Raw genomic sequence first — 16,903 nt, 5'->3', positions numbered from 1 at the left:
TAAAAGCAGTGATAACAGTGGCTAAAGCATAGTAGAAAAAGCAATGGATTGGTAGTGGTTGCAACTACTTATAGAACTGGATGTAGAACCCAGGAACATAAACTGCAAGTGAGCTCCCTGACGATAGAGAAGAATCAAGGCAGATGCAAAAGATGGGCTATTGTCTAATTCGGAGGCACGTGAACTTCAGCACTCAGTTACTTAAGAGAATTGCTGTGTTATGCTGAAAGCATCGCCCAGCACGTCTCAACATTCTAGAGGGCATTTTAAAAAATATGCTTATTATGAAAGCTTAACATTTATTGTAAAAATCTTGTAAAATATAGATTATTATAACTTACATATTGAAAATAACCCATATCTAGGGAGATCTGCTGCCAACATTTTGGTATATTTCCCACATACTTTGTGTACTGCTTTATTTCTCATGAAATTTTTTGACATTGCTCTTCATAACTATGATTTTATAGTTTGCATATTTCCATTATATTGATGTGTCATAATTTACTTCATTTCTTCACTTTTTCATCGTTGGATATTTCTGTTGTTTCCAGCTTTTTTGCTAATATTTAAAAAGTGCTGCAATGAAATATCTGCACATAAATTTTTGTTTTTGTTGTGAATTATTTTTTTTGTGTATTGTAGATTGACTCCTTCTAGAACTCCTTTATTTTTAGTCACTTTCCCTCTAGCAGTAGTCATGTGGTCCACCTCTAAATATATGGAAGCAGAAGTTGCTGGGTGAGACTTCTGTGAAAGATTTTTTTAAAGGGACAGAGTTCTGCTGTCCTACCTTCTTTTCCAAACAAATATTATGATGATTGTTCAAGGTCAGCTATGGCACTCCTCTGTCCCATTATGCTAGCAGCACTGTGTAATAATTTAAGAAACCAAAAAATACATAGTGCATTTTTGGAAATATACATATGAAAAAAATTTAAAGAGACTTAAATTTATCAGCTTTTTAAAACATTGACTTACCTAGTTTTACTTGTTTGCCAAGAATCCTACAAAGCTGAGGTTTTATTGCCTGTGATTTTTGTTTGTTTTCTTATATTGTTCTCTGTATGTAAATAATATTTCTTCAATGAGATTCTTGTTGCTGGAAAGCATGGACTATCTCAAATTATGTTGGTAAGCCCTTAAAGTGTTTTTTATGTAGTTTCTTAAATAATACTCATTATGGTAATGACCCAATAATGCCTACTTTTCTCTCTTTTCATTTTAGCATGTTTTCAAATTAGAGCAAGAGGAGTATATGAAGGAACAAATTCCATGGACACTCATAGATTTTTATGATAATCAGCCTTGTATTAATCTTATAGAATCTAAACTGGGCATTCTGGATTTGCTGGATGAGGAATGCAAGGTAAGTGTGATATTCTGGGATACCTAGTTTATCAAAATAGATACATCAAGGTCAGAAGGTAAGTGGGTTCCACCAGTGATTCCATTGTGACAACAGGTAGGGGCCATCTTGTTTGTGTTCTAAAGGGTCACTGTATTCCAAGGATTCTAATTACTAATCCAAGTAGGAGAATTTTCCTTTTCTTTCCAGCTGATCCTAAGTTAGGTGAAACTTAAACATTGGATATAACTACTACCAATTTTAGAAACTTTTGCTATCAAGTATTCTTATTTTTATTACTTTTTTGTTCAGTAATAGAATATATGGAAAGAAATGCAAGAAATTGTGTAAAAGATATTTTGAATAATTGTTTCAAATATCCATAATATAAAAACCAGCTTGTTGTTGTTCTTTATTACTGAAATATAAGGTGGACTTGGAGTTTTAGCTTTAATATTTGAAGATACAGCATGCTGGAAAAATAGTGGTTCTCCAGCTTTATTGCTGATTAACTTAAGATCTTAGGAGTAACCTATCCTTTCTCTTAATGTATGTTTAGTTTATATGCAATAAATTGCAACTTACTACAAATTTATCCTCCTAAGCATCCAGATTTCCTACCACATTAAGAATATATGGGGAAGCAGATTTGTCTCAACTGATAAAGTGTCCGCCTACCATATGGGAGGTCCAAGGTTCAAACCCAGGGCGTACTGACCCATGTGGTGTACTGGCCCACACGCAGTGCTGATGCTTGCAAGGAGTGCTGTGCCATGCAAGGGTGTCCCCCACACAGGAGCCCCACGCGCAAGGAGCGTGCCGTGCAAGGAGCTGCCCCCCACGAAAAAAAGTGCAGTCTGCTCAGGAGTGGCACCGCAGACATGGAGAACTGATGCAGCAAGGTGATGCAATCAAAAGAGACACAGATTCCCGGTGCCGCCGAGAATGCAAGCAGACACAGAAGAACACACAGCAAATGGACACAGAAAGCAGACAAATGGGGGAGAGGAGGGAAGGGGAGAGAAATAAATAAAAAATAAATCTTTAAAAAAAAAAAGAATGTATGTAATGACAACTCAACAATAAAAGGGCAAGCAATCCAATTAAGAAATGGGCAAAAGACTTAAGTAGACATTTTCTAAAAAGGAAATATAAATGGCAAAAAAATATGAAAAAATGTTTAATATCACTAGCTATTAGGAAAATGCAAATCAAAACTACAATGAGATATCATCTCATACCTCATAGAAGGGCCATTATTTTTTAAAAAAAACAGATGGGAGTGGATGTAGCTCACTGGTTGAGCACTTGCTTCCCACATACAAGGTCAAATAAAACAAAACAGAAAATTATAAGTGCTGGAGAGAATGTGGAGAAATAGGAACACTCCTTCAGTGTTGGTGGGAATGTAGAGTGGTGCAGCCTCTGTGTAAGACGGTTTGGTGGTTCCTCAGGAAGCTAAATATAGAACTGCCATATGATCTGGCAATTCTTCTACCCTTCTATTAGAAATATGTCCAGAAGAACTGAAAACAGGGATGTAAACATTTGTACACTGATGTATTAGTGACATTATTCACAGTTGCTAAAAGATGGAAACAATGCAAAAGTCCATCAAACAATGAATGAATAAACAAAACGTGGTATGTACATACAATAGAATACTATGTGCTTTAAGAAGAAATGAAATTGGGACACGTGTGACAACATGAATGAACCTTGAGAATATACTAAGTGAAATAAGCCAGTCACAAAAGGAAAAGTATTCTATGGGTTCACTAATATGAACTAAATACAAAGAATAAACACATGTAGTTAAAACCTAGAGTATAGGTAACTAGGATATAGGATGAGGACTGAGAAGGGGTATTTATGCTTAACGTATGTAGAATTTATCATTAGCTTGACTGTAAAAGTGTCGAACTGGATAAGGTTGATGGTAGCACATTTTAGTGAGTTTAACTAATATGGCTGGTTTATAAGTGGGATTGTGGCTGAAAAGGGGGTAGTTCGGGGACATAAATGTCAATTGAAAGAAAGTTAGAGAATAATCTAGGGACTGAAAACATTGTGAACACAGTGGTGGATGAGGATTGTAGTTAACAGTACAAATATAAGAAAGTTCTGTGAACTAGAACAAATGTAGGTCACTATTACAAGTGGTAAGAATATGGAGATGCATGGGCAAAATAAAATTAATGTAACTTATGGCTATAGTTAACAGCAAGATTGTAATATTCTTGCATCAAAGATGTCAAAGAAGTTACTATAGCATTGGCAAGGATCAATAATAGGAGAGTATGGGATTTTTTCTTTTGGACTAAGGAGAACATTTAAAAATTTACTAAGGCAATAACTGCACAACTCGGATGAAAGTGAGAGCCACTGAGTGTATACTTTGGATGGATTGTACAAGGTGTGGTACTGTCTATCCCAGTGAACCATGTGGCACATGGTGGGCTTTGGTTAAGAGTAAAAACGTGAGAGTGTTCTCTCATGAACTATAACAAATATATAATACTAATACATGGTGCTAATAATAGGGGAGTGTATGGAAAAAATATACCAAATGTAAGCTGTGGACATGTTTTGATGAAGTTCTTTCATAATCTGTAACAAATGTTTCACAATGCAGTGTGTTGGTGGAGGGGTGATATATGGGAATTCTCCACATTATGCATGATTGTTTTGTAAGCTCACAACTTCTCTAATATAAAAAGGAAAAAGTAAAATAAAAAAGAGTGCATGTAATGAGAAAATGCTCAGCAGCTTCACTTAAAATTTTAAAAAATGCAAATCAGAACCAAAATGGGATACCCATCAGATAGAGAAGTTTAAATTTAACAAAAAAATTTTTTTAAGATTTTTATTTATTTATTTATTTCTCCCCCCTACCTCCATTGTATACTCTCTGTGTCCGTTTGCTGTGTGTTCTTCTGTGTCGGCTTATATTCTCATTAGGCAGCTCTGGGAACTGATCCTGGGAACTTCCAGAGTGGAAGAGAGGCAATCATTCTCTTGAGCCACCTCAGCTACCTGGTCTGCTGCGTCTCTTATTTTCTCTCCTCTGTGTCTCTTTTTGTTGCATCATCTTGCTGCACCAGGTCTCCGCATGGGCCAGCACTCCTGCACAAGGCAGCACTCTGCACGAGGCAGCACTCCTTGTGCGGGGCAGCACTCTGTGTGGGCCAGCTTGCCATACAGGCCAGCTTGCCTTCACTGGGAGGCCCTGGGCATTGAACCCTGGACCTCCTTTATGGTAGACAGGAGCCCAGTTGGTTCAGCCATATCTGCTTCCCTGACAAAACTTTTAATGAATATTGCATAAATATTTTTGATGAAGAGTGTGGATAAGTACAACATATTTGTACAACATATTAGTACAAAAACTTGACAATATTTATCAAAATTAAAATAAAAATACCTTTTGATCCAGCAGTCCCCCTAGGAGTTTACCCTCTGAATATATTTGTAAAAGTGTCTAAGATATATGCAAATAAGAAACCACTGTGCTAGTTTTCATAATAACAAAAAACAGAGACAACCTAATCTGTAAATAAGAGAATGCTATTATTAAGAAGAAAAAAATGCAAGGAGCATATAAAAGGATCTCTTTCATGTACCTGCTTTTAAAGATAAGTAGAGGTAATAAAATTGGAGAAAAAGGAAAGAGAAGACTACTTTCTGTTTTATACTTTTCTGAATTATATATTTTACTATTTGTATGTTACTTTTATTTAACAAGTTAAAAGAAAACATGATAGCTATAATATTTCATCTTTAACTTGTGAGGTTTTTGTTGTGTTTTTTTTAATAAGTCAAATCAAATATTTGTTTGATGACTCCTGGTATGGGCAGAACTTAACAAATTTCACGAAGCTTGGACTGGGTCATCTGTGAGAGGGTCTCATTAATGGTCTTCATTAGTAATTGATTTTTGGCCTCTAAGAAAAAAATGAAAAAGGAACGAGAGTTCCTAAATTCAAGATAAAACCAAAAATTGGTCTCTTGGTCAGTGCATTAGAAGAGTTTCATAACGATATTTACCTTCTTTTCTTTCTTTCTTTTCCTGAATATAGATGCCTAAAGGTACAGATGACACTTGGGCCCAAAAATTGTACAACACACATTTAAACAAATGTACCCTCTTTGAGAAGCCCCGTCTATCAAATAAAGCTTTCATCATCCAACATTTTGCTGACAAAGTAAGATAGCATTATCTTATTTCTTTATGAATGCTTAGTTAAATGAGGGAAAAAGTCAATAGTGAAAAGGTATCATTTTTTTCTTTACTGATGCTTGCATTCTTTAAGACCTTTAGGACAAACTATCTTCAGTGTGGGCTTGCTTGTTTTCTCTTCCTTTAATTTAAATTGAATTATGTTGTAAAATAAATATGTGTCTATAATCCTCTACCTATAATTCTGAAATCCAGAAAGCTCTGAAAACCAAAAATCTTTTCATAACACATTTGGTGGTTATATCTGATCTCTGATATGAACTGACCTGAGATTATTTATAGACTTTATTCTTCCCACATAGAGTAGAATTTACATGTTTCAGTGTAGTGATTCTAATGGTTCGATTACAGATTGCTGCCTTAGACTCTGATAGAGGTATTATAAAATGATATATATTCATGTTAATGTCTCTAAATGCCTGAAGCATTCTGATTTCTAAAGCATATCTGGCCCTGAGGGTTTCGGAATAGAAATAGAGGTGTTTCGTCATCCTCTGTGATTGATTCACTGGCTCCCTAAAAACAAGGCCCACAAACTGGCTGCTTCACAAGCTCCATAGTCTACTTAGCACACCAGGAGCCACAAGACTAATTTATATTTCAGTGGGGCTTTAGTCCCCATTAGGGATTGAGGGCTTTCCAAATCTACTTTAATTCTGGCTGGAAATGCTAAATGACCTTAGGGCCATCTAAGGACTTTGTGATGGAGGCTTTAGAGTCCCTTGAGGGCAGATGGCTGAAGCTTCTGGAGTTTTGGCAGCAGGAATAAAGTAGACTATTGGCAAGTAGTCCTGCTTTACCAATCATACATTATTTCACCAAATTTACCACTATCAATTGTCAGCTCTTCAACTTTCTCCCTGTCAGAGAACCATCTGCTTCTGACCCTCTCACCTGCTTAATCCCTTACCTACGCCAGATGGTAAACTGGTTAGAAAAAGACACATTGGGTCAGTCTTGGTAGAACTTTCTTTGGTCAGCTTGGGAGAACAGGATAAACTCCTATGAATCTGCTTAATCATGAATTGGGAGAATCTGTTAGATCAGTTAGTCAGCGCTCCAACTGTTTCCTAGGAAAAACAATATTTGGGGAATTTTATTCTATAGTTAGGAATTAGGAGTGGTACTTGTTTCTTAAAATAAAACTGATGGTACTACTTTGCTAAGAGCTGTACATATAGCCTGAGTATGTTTTTGAATATCGATTCAAAAGTTTTTAAGTTAAGGAGATTCTTCCTTGTGTTTTCAGGTGGAATACCAATGTGAAGGCTTTCTGGAAAAGAATAAAGACACTGTTTTTGAAGAGCAAATTAAAGTTCTTAAGTCAAGCAAGGTAACCATGAATAGACTTCCTCTAATCATGACATATTCATTAAAATGTTAATTACTATAAAATTAGCTTTTTCACAATAATAATCAGTTTAATATTAGTTTTTATTTATCAGACACATAACACTGTGTATCAGATTCTCTTCTAAGTGCTTTACAAATGTTAATTTATCTAAACCTTATAATGAGGTGATATTACTCCCATTTTATAGATAAAGCAACCAAGGCACAGAGACTTCATCACTAGTGAGTTTTGGAACCAAATTAAAACTTAAGCCATCTGACTTAGTTTGTGCTAATAACCACTATGCAATGTTACCTTTTGTTTTTAAGTGAAAAATGAAAAATGAAAAACCTGGACTGTTATATCTTCAGCAGTTCTAGAATCTCTTGTTCCTTTGTGAGAGACTATGAGAAAAAACAGTTTTCCTGCTTTGTCATTTTTAAGAGATGTGCTATAAATATGGTCTTACGTACTCCATCCAGATGGAGAATGATCTCTGGACCATTGACTGCAATTTCAGTGTTGGTCTAGAGTACTCTGAATTATTTTTCTTAGGCATAGATACCAGAAACATTTCTTTCCAGTGGGAAAAGAATATTCCAGATGACAAAGAACTATGATGGTTACACTAGAATCTTTGTTAGGTTTATCCCAACTGCCATTCTTTGACTCTCATCAGCAAACGACAGGGAGGGGAGCATGGCTCACTTTCATCCTATAGGAGCAAACTAAGAAGCCAGTCTCTCAGTTTAGCAAAATTAATATTAAAATATTCAGTAAAAAAGTAAAAATATTTATGCAAATTCTTCCAAATTACTAATTGGTACTCCTTGTTTTTCTGGTTTATTCTGAGACAACCCTTTTTAATTTCATTGGAATAGTATATGAATATTTTGATTCTTGTTTTCAGAGCAAAAACTTTTACTTTCAGTTATTTTGTTAATTAAAGGATCATGTAAAGATCAAATTCTGATATCAAGCCCCAGAAAATAAGATAAGTCAAAGTGTCTATACAAAATGTCAATTTTTTCTCTTACTTCAGGCATTGGGCATTAATGTTTTATAGCTTATAGTACTGATATGTAAGAGAAAATGCTCTCATAATGTCAATCCCTGAGTATTATGCAGTTAAAGATTACAATTCATCTTTGTTTTATGAATATTGATAATCATGAAATTTCTAGTATTGTCATTTCACTGAAGTAATTTAGCTTGAATAGAACATTCACAGGTTCTTATTCCCCATGTACCTATAATCAGTTTTGTCTTTATTCTGGCTTAATTTATCTGATGGACAAATGGATCCTTAATCATAGTCAGGAGGTAGCTGTTCTGATGACTCATTTGGAGTGACAGCCAGTCTAAGTGGCATTGTTGTAGTTGGAATGGGTATTATGTGTGATTTACCTCACAGAGAGCTTAAAGAAAGGGCTTAGCCTGCTCCCAGTCTTTACAGAAACTCAACCTGAGGGTGTGGACTTTGTATTTAAATAGGAAGCTTCTAGTTAGCATAGCATTGATTTGTTCTATAGGAAGTACTAATTTTAGAAGATTAATATTTGTGTTGTATTTTTGAATAGAATTTCTTGTGTAGTAACACAGTGTGGGGTTGCTTGTGTGCATGTGTTTTATCTATTTTAAAAATTTTGCAGCATCTAGACAAATTTACTATTTGAAAAGGAAATATAGATTTAACATAAGCTGTCTTAATTTATAAGAAGTCTGTTGCCACATCTAATATCAGGAAGCACATGAATGAATTGCAACTTGATTAAATACTACTAAATTTTAACTCTACCAAATACCATTAAAATGAGTTACAATCCCTACTTTGCATATTGCTAATTGATGAGGGGAAGTACAAGTCATTTACTGAGTTTATATGCCTCAGACCTTTCATGTATATAACAGAATCATGATAGTGTCTACTTTATGGGGATTGTTTGAAAATTAAATAAGTTGTATTAAACCCTTAGAAAAGTGTTCCATGTATGGAAAGCTCTTTGTGAATGTTGTAATTACTGAAATTATTTGAAGATGTTACTTGGATTCTGTTTTCTTTAACATGATTTCCAGGACATAAATTCAGTTCAGAGCCCGGTATTAAGAATAGAGACATATCAAAGAAACAAGATGGAATGTCTAGGCATATCTACCTACCTGTCTGTTTGTCTCTCTGTCTGTCTATCTTTAAATAAGTTTGGCATCCCCAGTCAGTGGAGCATGGATAAATTCTTCAACAAATGATTGAAGAAAATTACCATTTAGCAACATAAACATGGAAAACGAGACAGGCAAAGTTCCCTGCTCTTGTGGGGAATAAGCAATAACCACTTAATCAAATGTTTAGGCAATTTCAGAGAATGTTAAGTGCTATAGGAAAGTAAAACAAGGTACTGTGCTAGAAAATGACTTGAGTGGGGTTGGAGGTGAGGGGTAGTCAGAGAAGGCCTCTCTGAGGAAGTAACATTTGAGGTGAAACCTGAATAATGATAGAAGATGTGTCAAGGCAGACGGAAGAGCAAGTAGGGAGCACTGAGACTGAATAAGCAGGTTGTGTTTGGGGTCCAAAAAGAAAGCTGCTGTGGCTGGAACATGGTAGGTGAGTGGGACACATAGGACATGTACACCGAGGCCTCATCTTGAAAGGAAGGCCTTTTCAACCATGGTAAAGAGTGTGGTGTTGCCTTGGGAAAGTCTGGAAGGTTTTCAGCTGAGGACTGATGTACTGCTGTGTAGAGATGTATTTGGGGTGGACAAAAATGAGGCAGTTAGTGATGGAATAAAAGAGAGATGATGGTCTGAGATGCCAAGATTGTAGTGGTGACGATGGGATATAATTTACTGGTTGAGTTGCCAGGTTTTCTTGATGGATTAGGTAGGGAGTGTGAGAGAAAGGGGGAAATTGAAGATGACTTCTAAGTTATTTCCTTGGGGTACTAGATGGATGATGGTGACACTTAATGAGGTGAAGACTGTTAAGTGATTAGGATTTGGGGTAAAGAAATCATGATTCTGTTTTGGATATGTTTAGTTTGAGATGGCAATTAGGTAGCCAAAGTGGGCATCTCATATAGGAAGTGGAAAATGAAAGTTGGCAGTTCATGGGAAAAGTCAGGGCAGGTGATGTAAATTCAGTAGTCTTTAGAGCCTAGATGGTATATAAAACTATCGGACTGAATGAAATTACCTAGAAGGAACATGTAGATTTTTTAAAAAAGGAAAAAAGAAAAAATGTGAGGCCATTTCATATTTGAAAGTTTTTGGGCATTCCAACTTTTTAAGGCTGGCCAGAAGAGGAGCCAGGACAGAAGACTGAGAAGGAATTGCTAGTGAGGTAGTAGGAACACCACCTAAAGAAGAAATAATAGAGCAGATACACCAATTTAAAATGTATTCTTTTAATTTAGAAAAATAAATTTAGAGAGTTTTAAATTTAAATACCTTTGATGCATACACACACACACACATAGACATATACACGTAAGAGTGTATGTATCCTGAAGTCTGAAAATGTGTCTTTTTCTAATAGATATTATAGATCTTTAGATTGTAGCACCTAGTGGTGAATATGATATTGCAGCCCAACTCATTAACCATTTCACACAGAAGAGGTAACAAAGTTTAAGCAACTGCTATTAGAGAGCTAGCATTTGAGAATGACAGTTTGAATGCAAAGAAGATTCGGAAGTATATGGTCTATTATTGAATAGTTTAGCATTTCTTCCCTTGCTAAATTTTTTTCTCTTTATGAGCCACCCAAGCTAGAATATGTTATTTATTCTATAAAGCAAAGAATATTTTTGTTTGTATATCATGAAACTATTATTGGATGTTATGTATAACAATTTGTTATATACATCATGAGTTATTTCCTAAATCATCCTTATGATTGATATACACATAAATAGCAAATAAAATTACCTGGTTTTATTTTTAGTGAAAGAACTCTTATAAGAAAATTACTTTTTTCTGGAGATATTTTGAGATTAATAGATAGATAACTGGTGGTTGCAAATATAATTGAATTTATAAGAAGGTGTAATACTGTTGTAACGATATGTATATATACATAAAGACACTCTTGTGGATTAGTTTGAAGTCTTTTTTTCCTTGAAATTTCTTCTAACTACATCTGCTAATATCATCCACACACTTATTAAGTTCCAGATCTTTTAATAGTCTTTCATGTTGCTAACCTAGAAGAATACAAAATTGATTACAGAATTTATGCAGTCAAGTTTTAAATCTCTTGAAAATAAATAAAGCTTACAGGATAAGGGCAAGAGATTGTTTTGTTTGTTTGTTTGTTCTGCCTTTTTTCTTCTTAGAATCCAAATTATTATCTCAAAATTATCATTACTTTGTGATTATTTTATAATATTATAATATTTTAGAACTAGTTCATGACACACTTTCTGCTGAGCTTTTCAATGGCATTGCTCAGCACTTGAATTAGTAGGTACAAATGAAGCAGGTGAGTAAACACTTGATAAATAACTTTCAAATTTGGATTCATGTTTTTCTCTACCTGATGATAAAACATTTTGTGGCAGGAAGTAATAAGAGCTTTCAATTAGAATGTAATGCATAAAATAATTATGTAGTAGAACCAGTATTATGTTTAGAGTGACTATTTTCTGTGGATAAGGATTTCAAGGCTGTATGCAAGTTTTTATTTCCGCCCCCCGAACATGGTATATAGAATTATTATATTTTTCTACCTATATTTTTGTAGCATTTATCCTATCTTCCTCTCATATTTTTGGCTCCTAACACAGATATTGATTCTTTCTGAAATGTGAATCTAAAAACCGTTACTTAGTGAAGGAAATCACTATGGATTGAAATCTTATTCATAATGTTTCTTCTGAGAAGGTTTACTTTTGAGTTTTGGTTTCGAGTGTAATTTCCTTTTAATGTTTCTGCCCCAGTTTAAGATGCTACCAGAATTATTTCAAGATGATGACAAGGCCATCAGTCCAACATCAGCCACTTCTTCAGGGCGTGTGCCCCTTACCCGCACTCCTGCAAAGCCCATTAAAGGCAGGCCAGGCCAGGCAGCCAAAGAGCACAAGAAAACCGTGGGGCACCAGGTAAGTTGAGAGGAACTGCTGCAGTGCTCCTTCCCCTGTGGCTCTGCTGAAACTTCAAGTTGGTCATCTTGCTTCAGCCTCCCAGGTGGGATCCTTTGGTGAGGAGAGTCTAGAGCTTTCACTATGAGAACATGTAACAATGCCCACTCACACTTCTCTCAGCTCAGCTTGAGACCTATGACTCTGCTTATGCTTTCCCAAAATAATTTTCTCTACATTTTATTTCTTCCAATGTATGTCATCTTCACTGGCTTTGTTTTATACTCTAGTTGTTTTGCATCAGTGACCTTTTCTTTCTTTGGTATCTTATGCCCTGTGGGTTGTGGGAAACCTTATATACATGCTTAATACCTGAACCAGGGGTGGGGCTCTTGGATGGGAGGCTGAGCACTAGTCAACTTGTTTTCCTGTCCGTGGGACCTGTCCCCAGTGTAGACAGAGGAAGTAGGGCCTGACACAGGTCCACAGCCTCAGTCCTCATCCCAGGTCCATACTTTTGGCCTCACCACTGGCTTTATTCTTCCATCCTCACATTATTCCCTAGTCTTTTCTATAGCGTCTGCTACTTTTTCCAGTATTTTACAGCAGACTTCCCACTTTTAAAGCAAGTTTATATTTTTAGCCAAAACTCTTAGCTCACAAACAGGAAGCTATAGAAACTTACATTAAAAGGGGGAGTGGTGGTGGTGGTGAAAAAGGTGTGAGCAGAGAATTAATGTATTTTTAGCAGATTAAGCATGTAATTGACAGAGTTGAAGCAAATTTTAACCTAAAGCCCTAGCATTCCTATGCTCATGTTCATAGTGGCAAAGTCATATCCAGTATGTCATAGGAAGAGAATTTTAAACTGTTTTACTCTATCTTTAGCTTTTGACAAAACCTTGATGTCCTTTTGCTCTTTTTCATACAGTTCCGAAACTCCCTTCACCTGCTTATGGAGACCCTCAATGCCACTACCCCTCACTATGTGCGTTGTATTAAGCCTAATGATTTCAAGTTCCCTTTCACGTAAGTATTTCCCTACTACTGAATTTGAAAGTGTCCATATCTCATAAAGATTACCAAACCAAGTGATAAAAGAAAAATATTTTGTTAAATCTTAATGTCTTGTGGAAGGAAACTACTAGTTAATAGAGTATTCCAGTTTTCTTGCATTTAGAGAATGAGCCAATAAATTCACATTTGGTCTCTGAGAATTTTTGAAGTTGAGGCTAACCAAATACTCCTAGTTCTAGTTTCCATTTTGAAGTTACTTTGGTTGAAGACCTTTCTAGTTTTTTTTTATCATTTGGGCCTTGTTTAAAACCAGAGCTTGAGGTGAGGTGGCTAGGATGGGGTTGCTTTGGTGAAGGCTTACAGTTATCCCCATTACCTTCAACTGTTAAAACTTGGGAAGCGGACTTGGCCCAATGGATAGGGCATCTGCCTACCACATGGGAGGTCCAAGGTTCAAACCCCAGGCCTCTTTAACCCGTGTGGAGCTGGCCCATGCGCAGTGCTGAAGTGCTCACAGAGTACCCTGCCACGCAGAGGTGTCCCTGGCATAGGGGAGCCCCACAGCGCAAGGAGTGCGCCCTGTAAGGAGAGCCGCCCAGCACAAAAAGAAAGTGCAGCCCACCCAAGAATGGCTCTGCACACACAGAGAGCTGACACAACAAGATGACACAACAAAAAGAGACACAGATTCCCGGTGCCGCTGATAAGGATGGAAGTGGTCACAGCAAAGCATGCAGCAAATGGACACAGAGAGCAGACAGCTGGGGGGGGAGGGGAGAGAAATAAATAAAAAATAAATCTTTTAAATCTTTAAAAATAAATAAATAAAATATAAAACTTAAACCATCAGAGAAATTCTATTGTTACCAACATCTCATCCTGCTTCAAATACCATGTATAAGGGGAGAGTGAATCTCTCTGCAGGTTGTTTTTTCAAAATGGAAATATTTCTCTAATTTTAAAAAGTAGTACGTGCACCTTATAAAAGAAACTTTCAGGAAATATAAAACAGTATAAAAATAAATGAAAAAGTATCCATCATACCTGGAGAGATAACTAGTATTTAACTGGCATAGCTTTTTATTGACTATCCAACCAAATTCCCTTCCCTCCCTGCTCCGTGTATGTGTGTGTGTGTATGTGAGAGAAAGAGAGAGACAGAGAGAGAGACAGAGAGAGAGACAGGGAAAGATTAACAAAAGGAAAAGGCTTAAGCTAAAATTGCTGTGTTGTATCTGTTTTTAACTTAATAAATTGGGAACAACTTTCCATGTTAGTAAATAAACACCCACATTGTCATTTTAATGGCTGCAGAAATGTCCCATTGTATAGACCTACCATCACTTATTTAAATTATTCCTTATTGATGGCCATTTAGATTATTCCAACAATACTATGATGAACATCTTTTGCCAAACATTTTTGTATATTTATCTGATTATCTCCTTAGTATAATGTATTTCTAGAAGTGGAATTTGTGGATCAAAGACTAACCGTATTTACCAAAGGTTATAGTAACTCCCATTTCCACTCCATAGTGAATGAGAGTGCTGTTTCCCTACACTTTTGCCAATTGAACTTTCTGGACATTCTGCCTTAGACTGCCTTACAGTCTGAAAGACTGCCCTCTTCCTATTTACCTTACTGTCAAGAAAACCTTTCTGGAAGGAAGTGGGAAGCAAGAAGAGGCTGCCATACCCTGGGTGTCTTTCTGGGATTCACATCCATCCACCAACCCCATTTGCCACCACCATCAAAACACCTAAGAATATAGTGCTGCACTAGGCGTGGATGGGTAGTTCAGGTTTTAACTAGTGGAGCTAAAGTAATGGCCATCTGGGGAGAGGAGACCTTTCTTCTTCTTTTAGTGTAAATTTATAGATGCCATTTGTCTAACGTGAAATAAATGTAAAGTATATAGATACTAAGTATACACTCATCAAATTAAATAACTTTTACAATTTTTAAAAAATACCTGAGTGGGGCATATATATTTTAGACTTTTTATTTTGAAATAATTTCAAACTTACAGGGCAGTTGCAAAAATAATGTAAACCAACACGAGGAATTCCAACATAACCCTCTCCAGAAACCCAGATTCACCAATTTTAACATTTTGCCACATTTGCTGTCTATCAATTCATCTATCTGTATGTCTAGCTATTTATCTATTTTCTGAACATTTGGCGTAGGTTGTACATATCATGTTCCTTGGACACATAATACTGCCATGTACATTTCCTAAGAACAAGGATTTTCACTTATATAATCACCTCAATAAAGTTATCCACTTCAAGAAATTCAATCTTGATATAAAGCCTTGAGTCTTAATTCCAAATTTTTCATATGTCTCAATAATATCCTTTTGAGCCTTTTTTCTGTTGTTATTAGATCCCTTCCAGGATCAAGTATTGCTTTTGTCATTGACTATTTAGTTGTTGTTCAATTGTGGAAACATATGCACAACATACACTTTCCTATCTCAACCACTCCCAAGCATATGAATAGGGCATATTTAATTTGTCCTTCTTGTTAAAGAAATTTCCAGGGCTGGCTCTGTTGGAGCTATATATGGCGAACTGAAGAATTTGGAGAACATCTAGTCAAACCAAGTCATGTAACAAGTATGGCAAAGTGCAGAGGAGTTTTGTTATTAAAAAAAAAAAAACACAATACACGTGAAAGGTATTTTTTATGACTCTGTCGTGTGAAACATGGGTAATCTTTTCAACTCTTTATTGTTACTGCCAGTTGTTTCCTCCTACTCTCACATGGATCATTCCACAATGATACCTGCTCCAACTTTTGAATGCTTTCTTTTCTAATTTGTTCACTTGGCTCTTTACAAAGGGATTTAGTCTGGACTGAAGTGACTAATTTGTGACAACAGTGAGGGTTCTTTGCATGTTAATGATTTTCATTTTATACATAGATTTGATGAAAAGAGAGCAGTGCAGCAACTGAGAGCATGCGGTGTCCTAGAAACCATCCGAATCAGTGCTGCGGGTTTCCCCTCACGGTAAGCCTTGCATTTTTCATGTGGGCTCCTAGAGGGAAAGAGTCCTAGTTCTTTAAATAAGCTGATGTGAGTTTCTTTTTACAGGTGGACTTACCAAGAATTTTTCAGCCGCTACCGAGTCCTAATGAAGCAAAAAGATGTGCTAAGTGACAGAAAACAAACATGCAAGAATGTATTAGAGAAACTGATAGTGGTAAGAAAGATTTTCACTTATCTTTATCTGAACAGATATTGACCAAAGGCCTTATAGTTCTGATCTTTTAAAGCCCTGGGAACATCCATATAAAATGTCACTAATCAAGATTATTCAGGGGTAGAAAGGAGTGGAGGGGTAGACTATCATGGAGGTTGAGACATACTGAGTTTAGAATGTCAGGACTAGTGAGGATGATGGTCCAATATCAAGAAACAGGGTTATGAGGCCTGGACCCATACTTGAGACATTCTTTTTAGAGCACGTGATCATTATCAGCAAATACGTACCAAATACTCACTTGTGAAAGACATCAGGCCAGATGCGATGTGATTAAGAAAAAAATAAGTCTTATCTTCAGATAATATAGTCTATCTATCTAGGAAATTAATGCATTTTAAAGATAAGTATGATATACCTCAGTTTCTATCAAATGCTGACTGAGTGAGACAGGAAATAAGAGGGAGACAAAGCCATATCCAGCTTTGTAAGAAGGAGCAATTTCATGAAAGAAGTATGTTTTGAGTCAGGCCCAGAAAAATAGAATAGATTGTATAAAAATGGAAGAGTGTTCTAGGAGGGGGCAAGGCCTGAAGAAGTAGGAAAGCATAGAGTTTGCTCAGGAAACAGCAAAATTTTTTTGCAGTGAAAGATTTGTGTATGGGACGGTAGGAAAAT

General features: G+C 36.1%; 1 protein-coding gene across 5 annotated transcripts in view; it reads left to right on the top strand.

The window, feature by feature from the left end:
• MYO5A (myosin VA) overlaps positions 1 to 16,903 on the top strand; it is a 243,947-nt gene that overhangs the window by 140,831 nt on the left and 86,213 nt on the right. For all 5 annotated transcript variants that reach the window (XM_058294223.2, XM_058294222.2, XM_058294221.2 and 2 more), the window contains 7 exons: positions 1,229 to 1,369; positions 5,428 to 5,553; positions 6,838 to 6,921; positions 11,856 to 12,017; positions 12,928 to 13,025; positions 15,946 to 16,032; positions 16,117 to 16,225. In XM_058294223.2, coding sequence (XP_058150206.1) covers positions 1,229 to 1,369; positions 5,428 to 5,553; positions 6,838 to 6,921; positions 11,856 to 12,017; positions 12,928 to 13,025; positions 15,946 to 16,032; positions 16,117 to 16,225 — 807 coding nt within the window. The remainder of the gene's footprint in view (positions 1 to 1,228; positions 1,370 to 5,427; positions 5,554 to 6,837; positions 6,922 to 11,855; positions 12,018 to 12,927; positions 13,026 to 15,945; positions 16,033 to 16,116; positions 16,226 to 16,903) is intronic.

Source organism: Dasypus novemcinctus, chromosome 3, assembly GCF_030445035.2.
Source record: "Dasypus novemcinctus isolate mDasNov1 chromosome 3, mDasNov1.1.hap2, whole genome shotgun sequence".
Lineage (NCBI taxonomy): Eukaryota > Metazoa > Chordata > Mammalia > Cingulata > Dasypodidae > Dasypus > Dasypus novemcinctus.
Note: the sequence above shows the minus strand (reverse complement) of the source record. Positions and strands in the feature narration are given on the sequence as shown.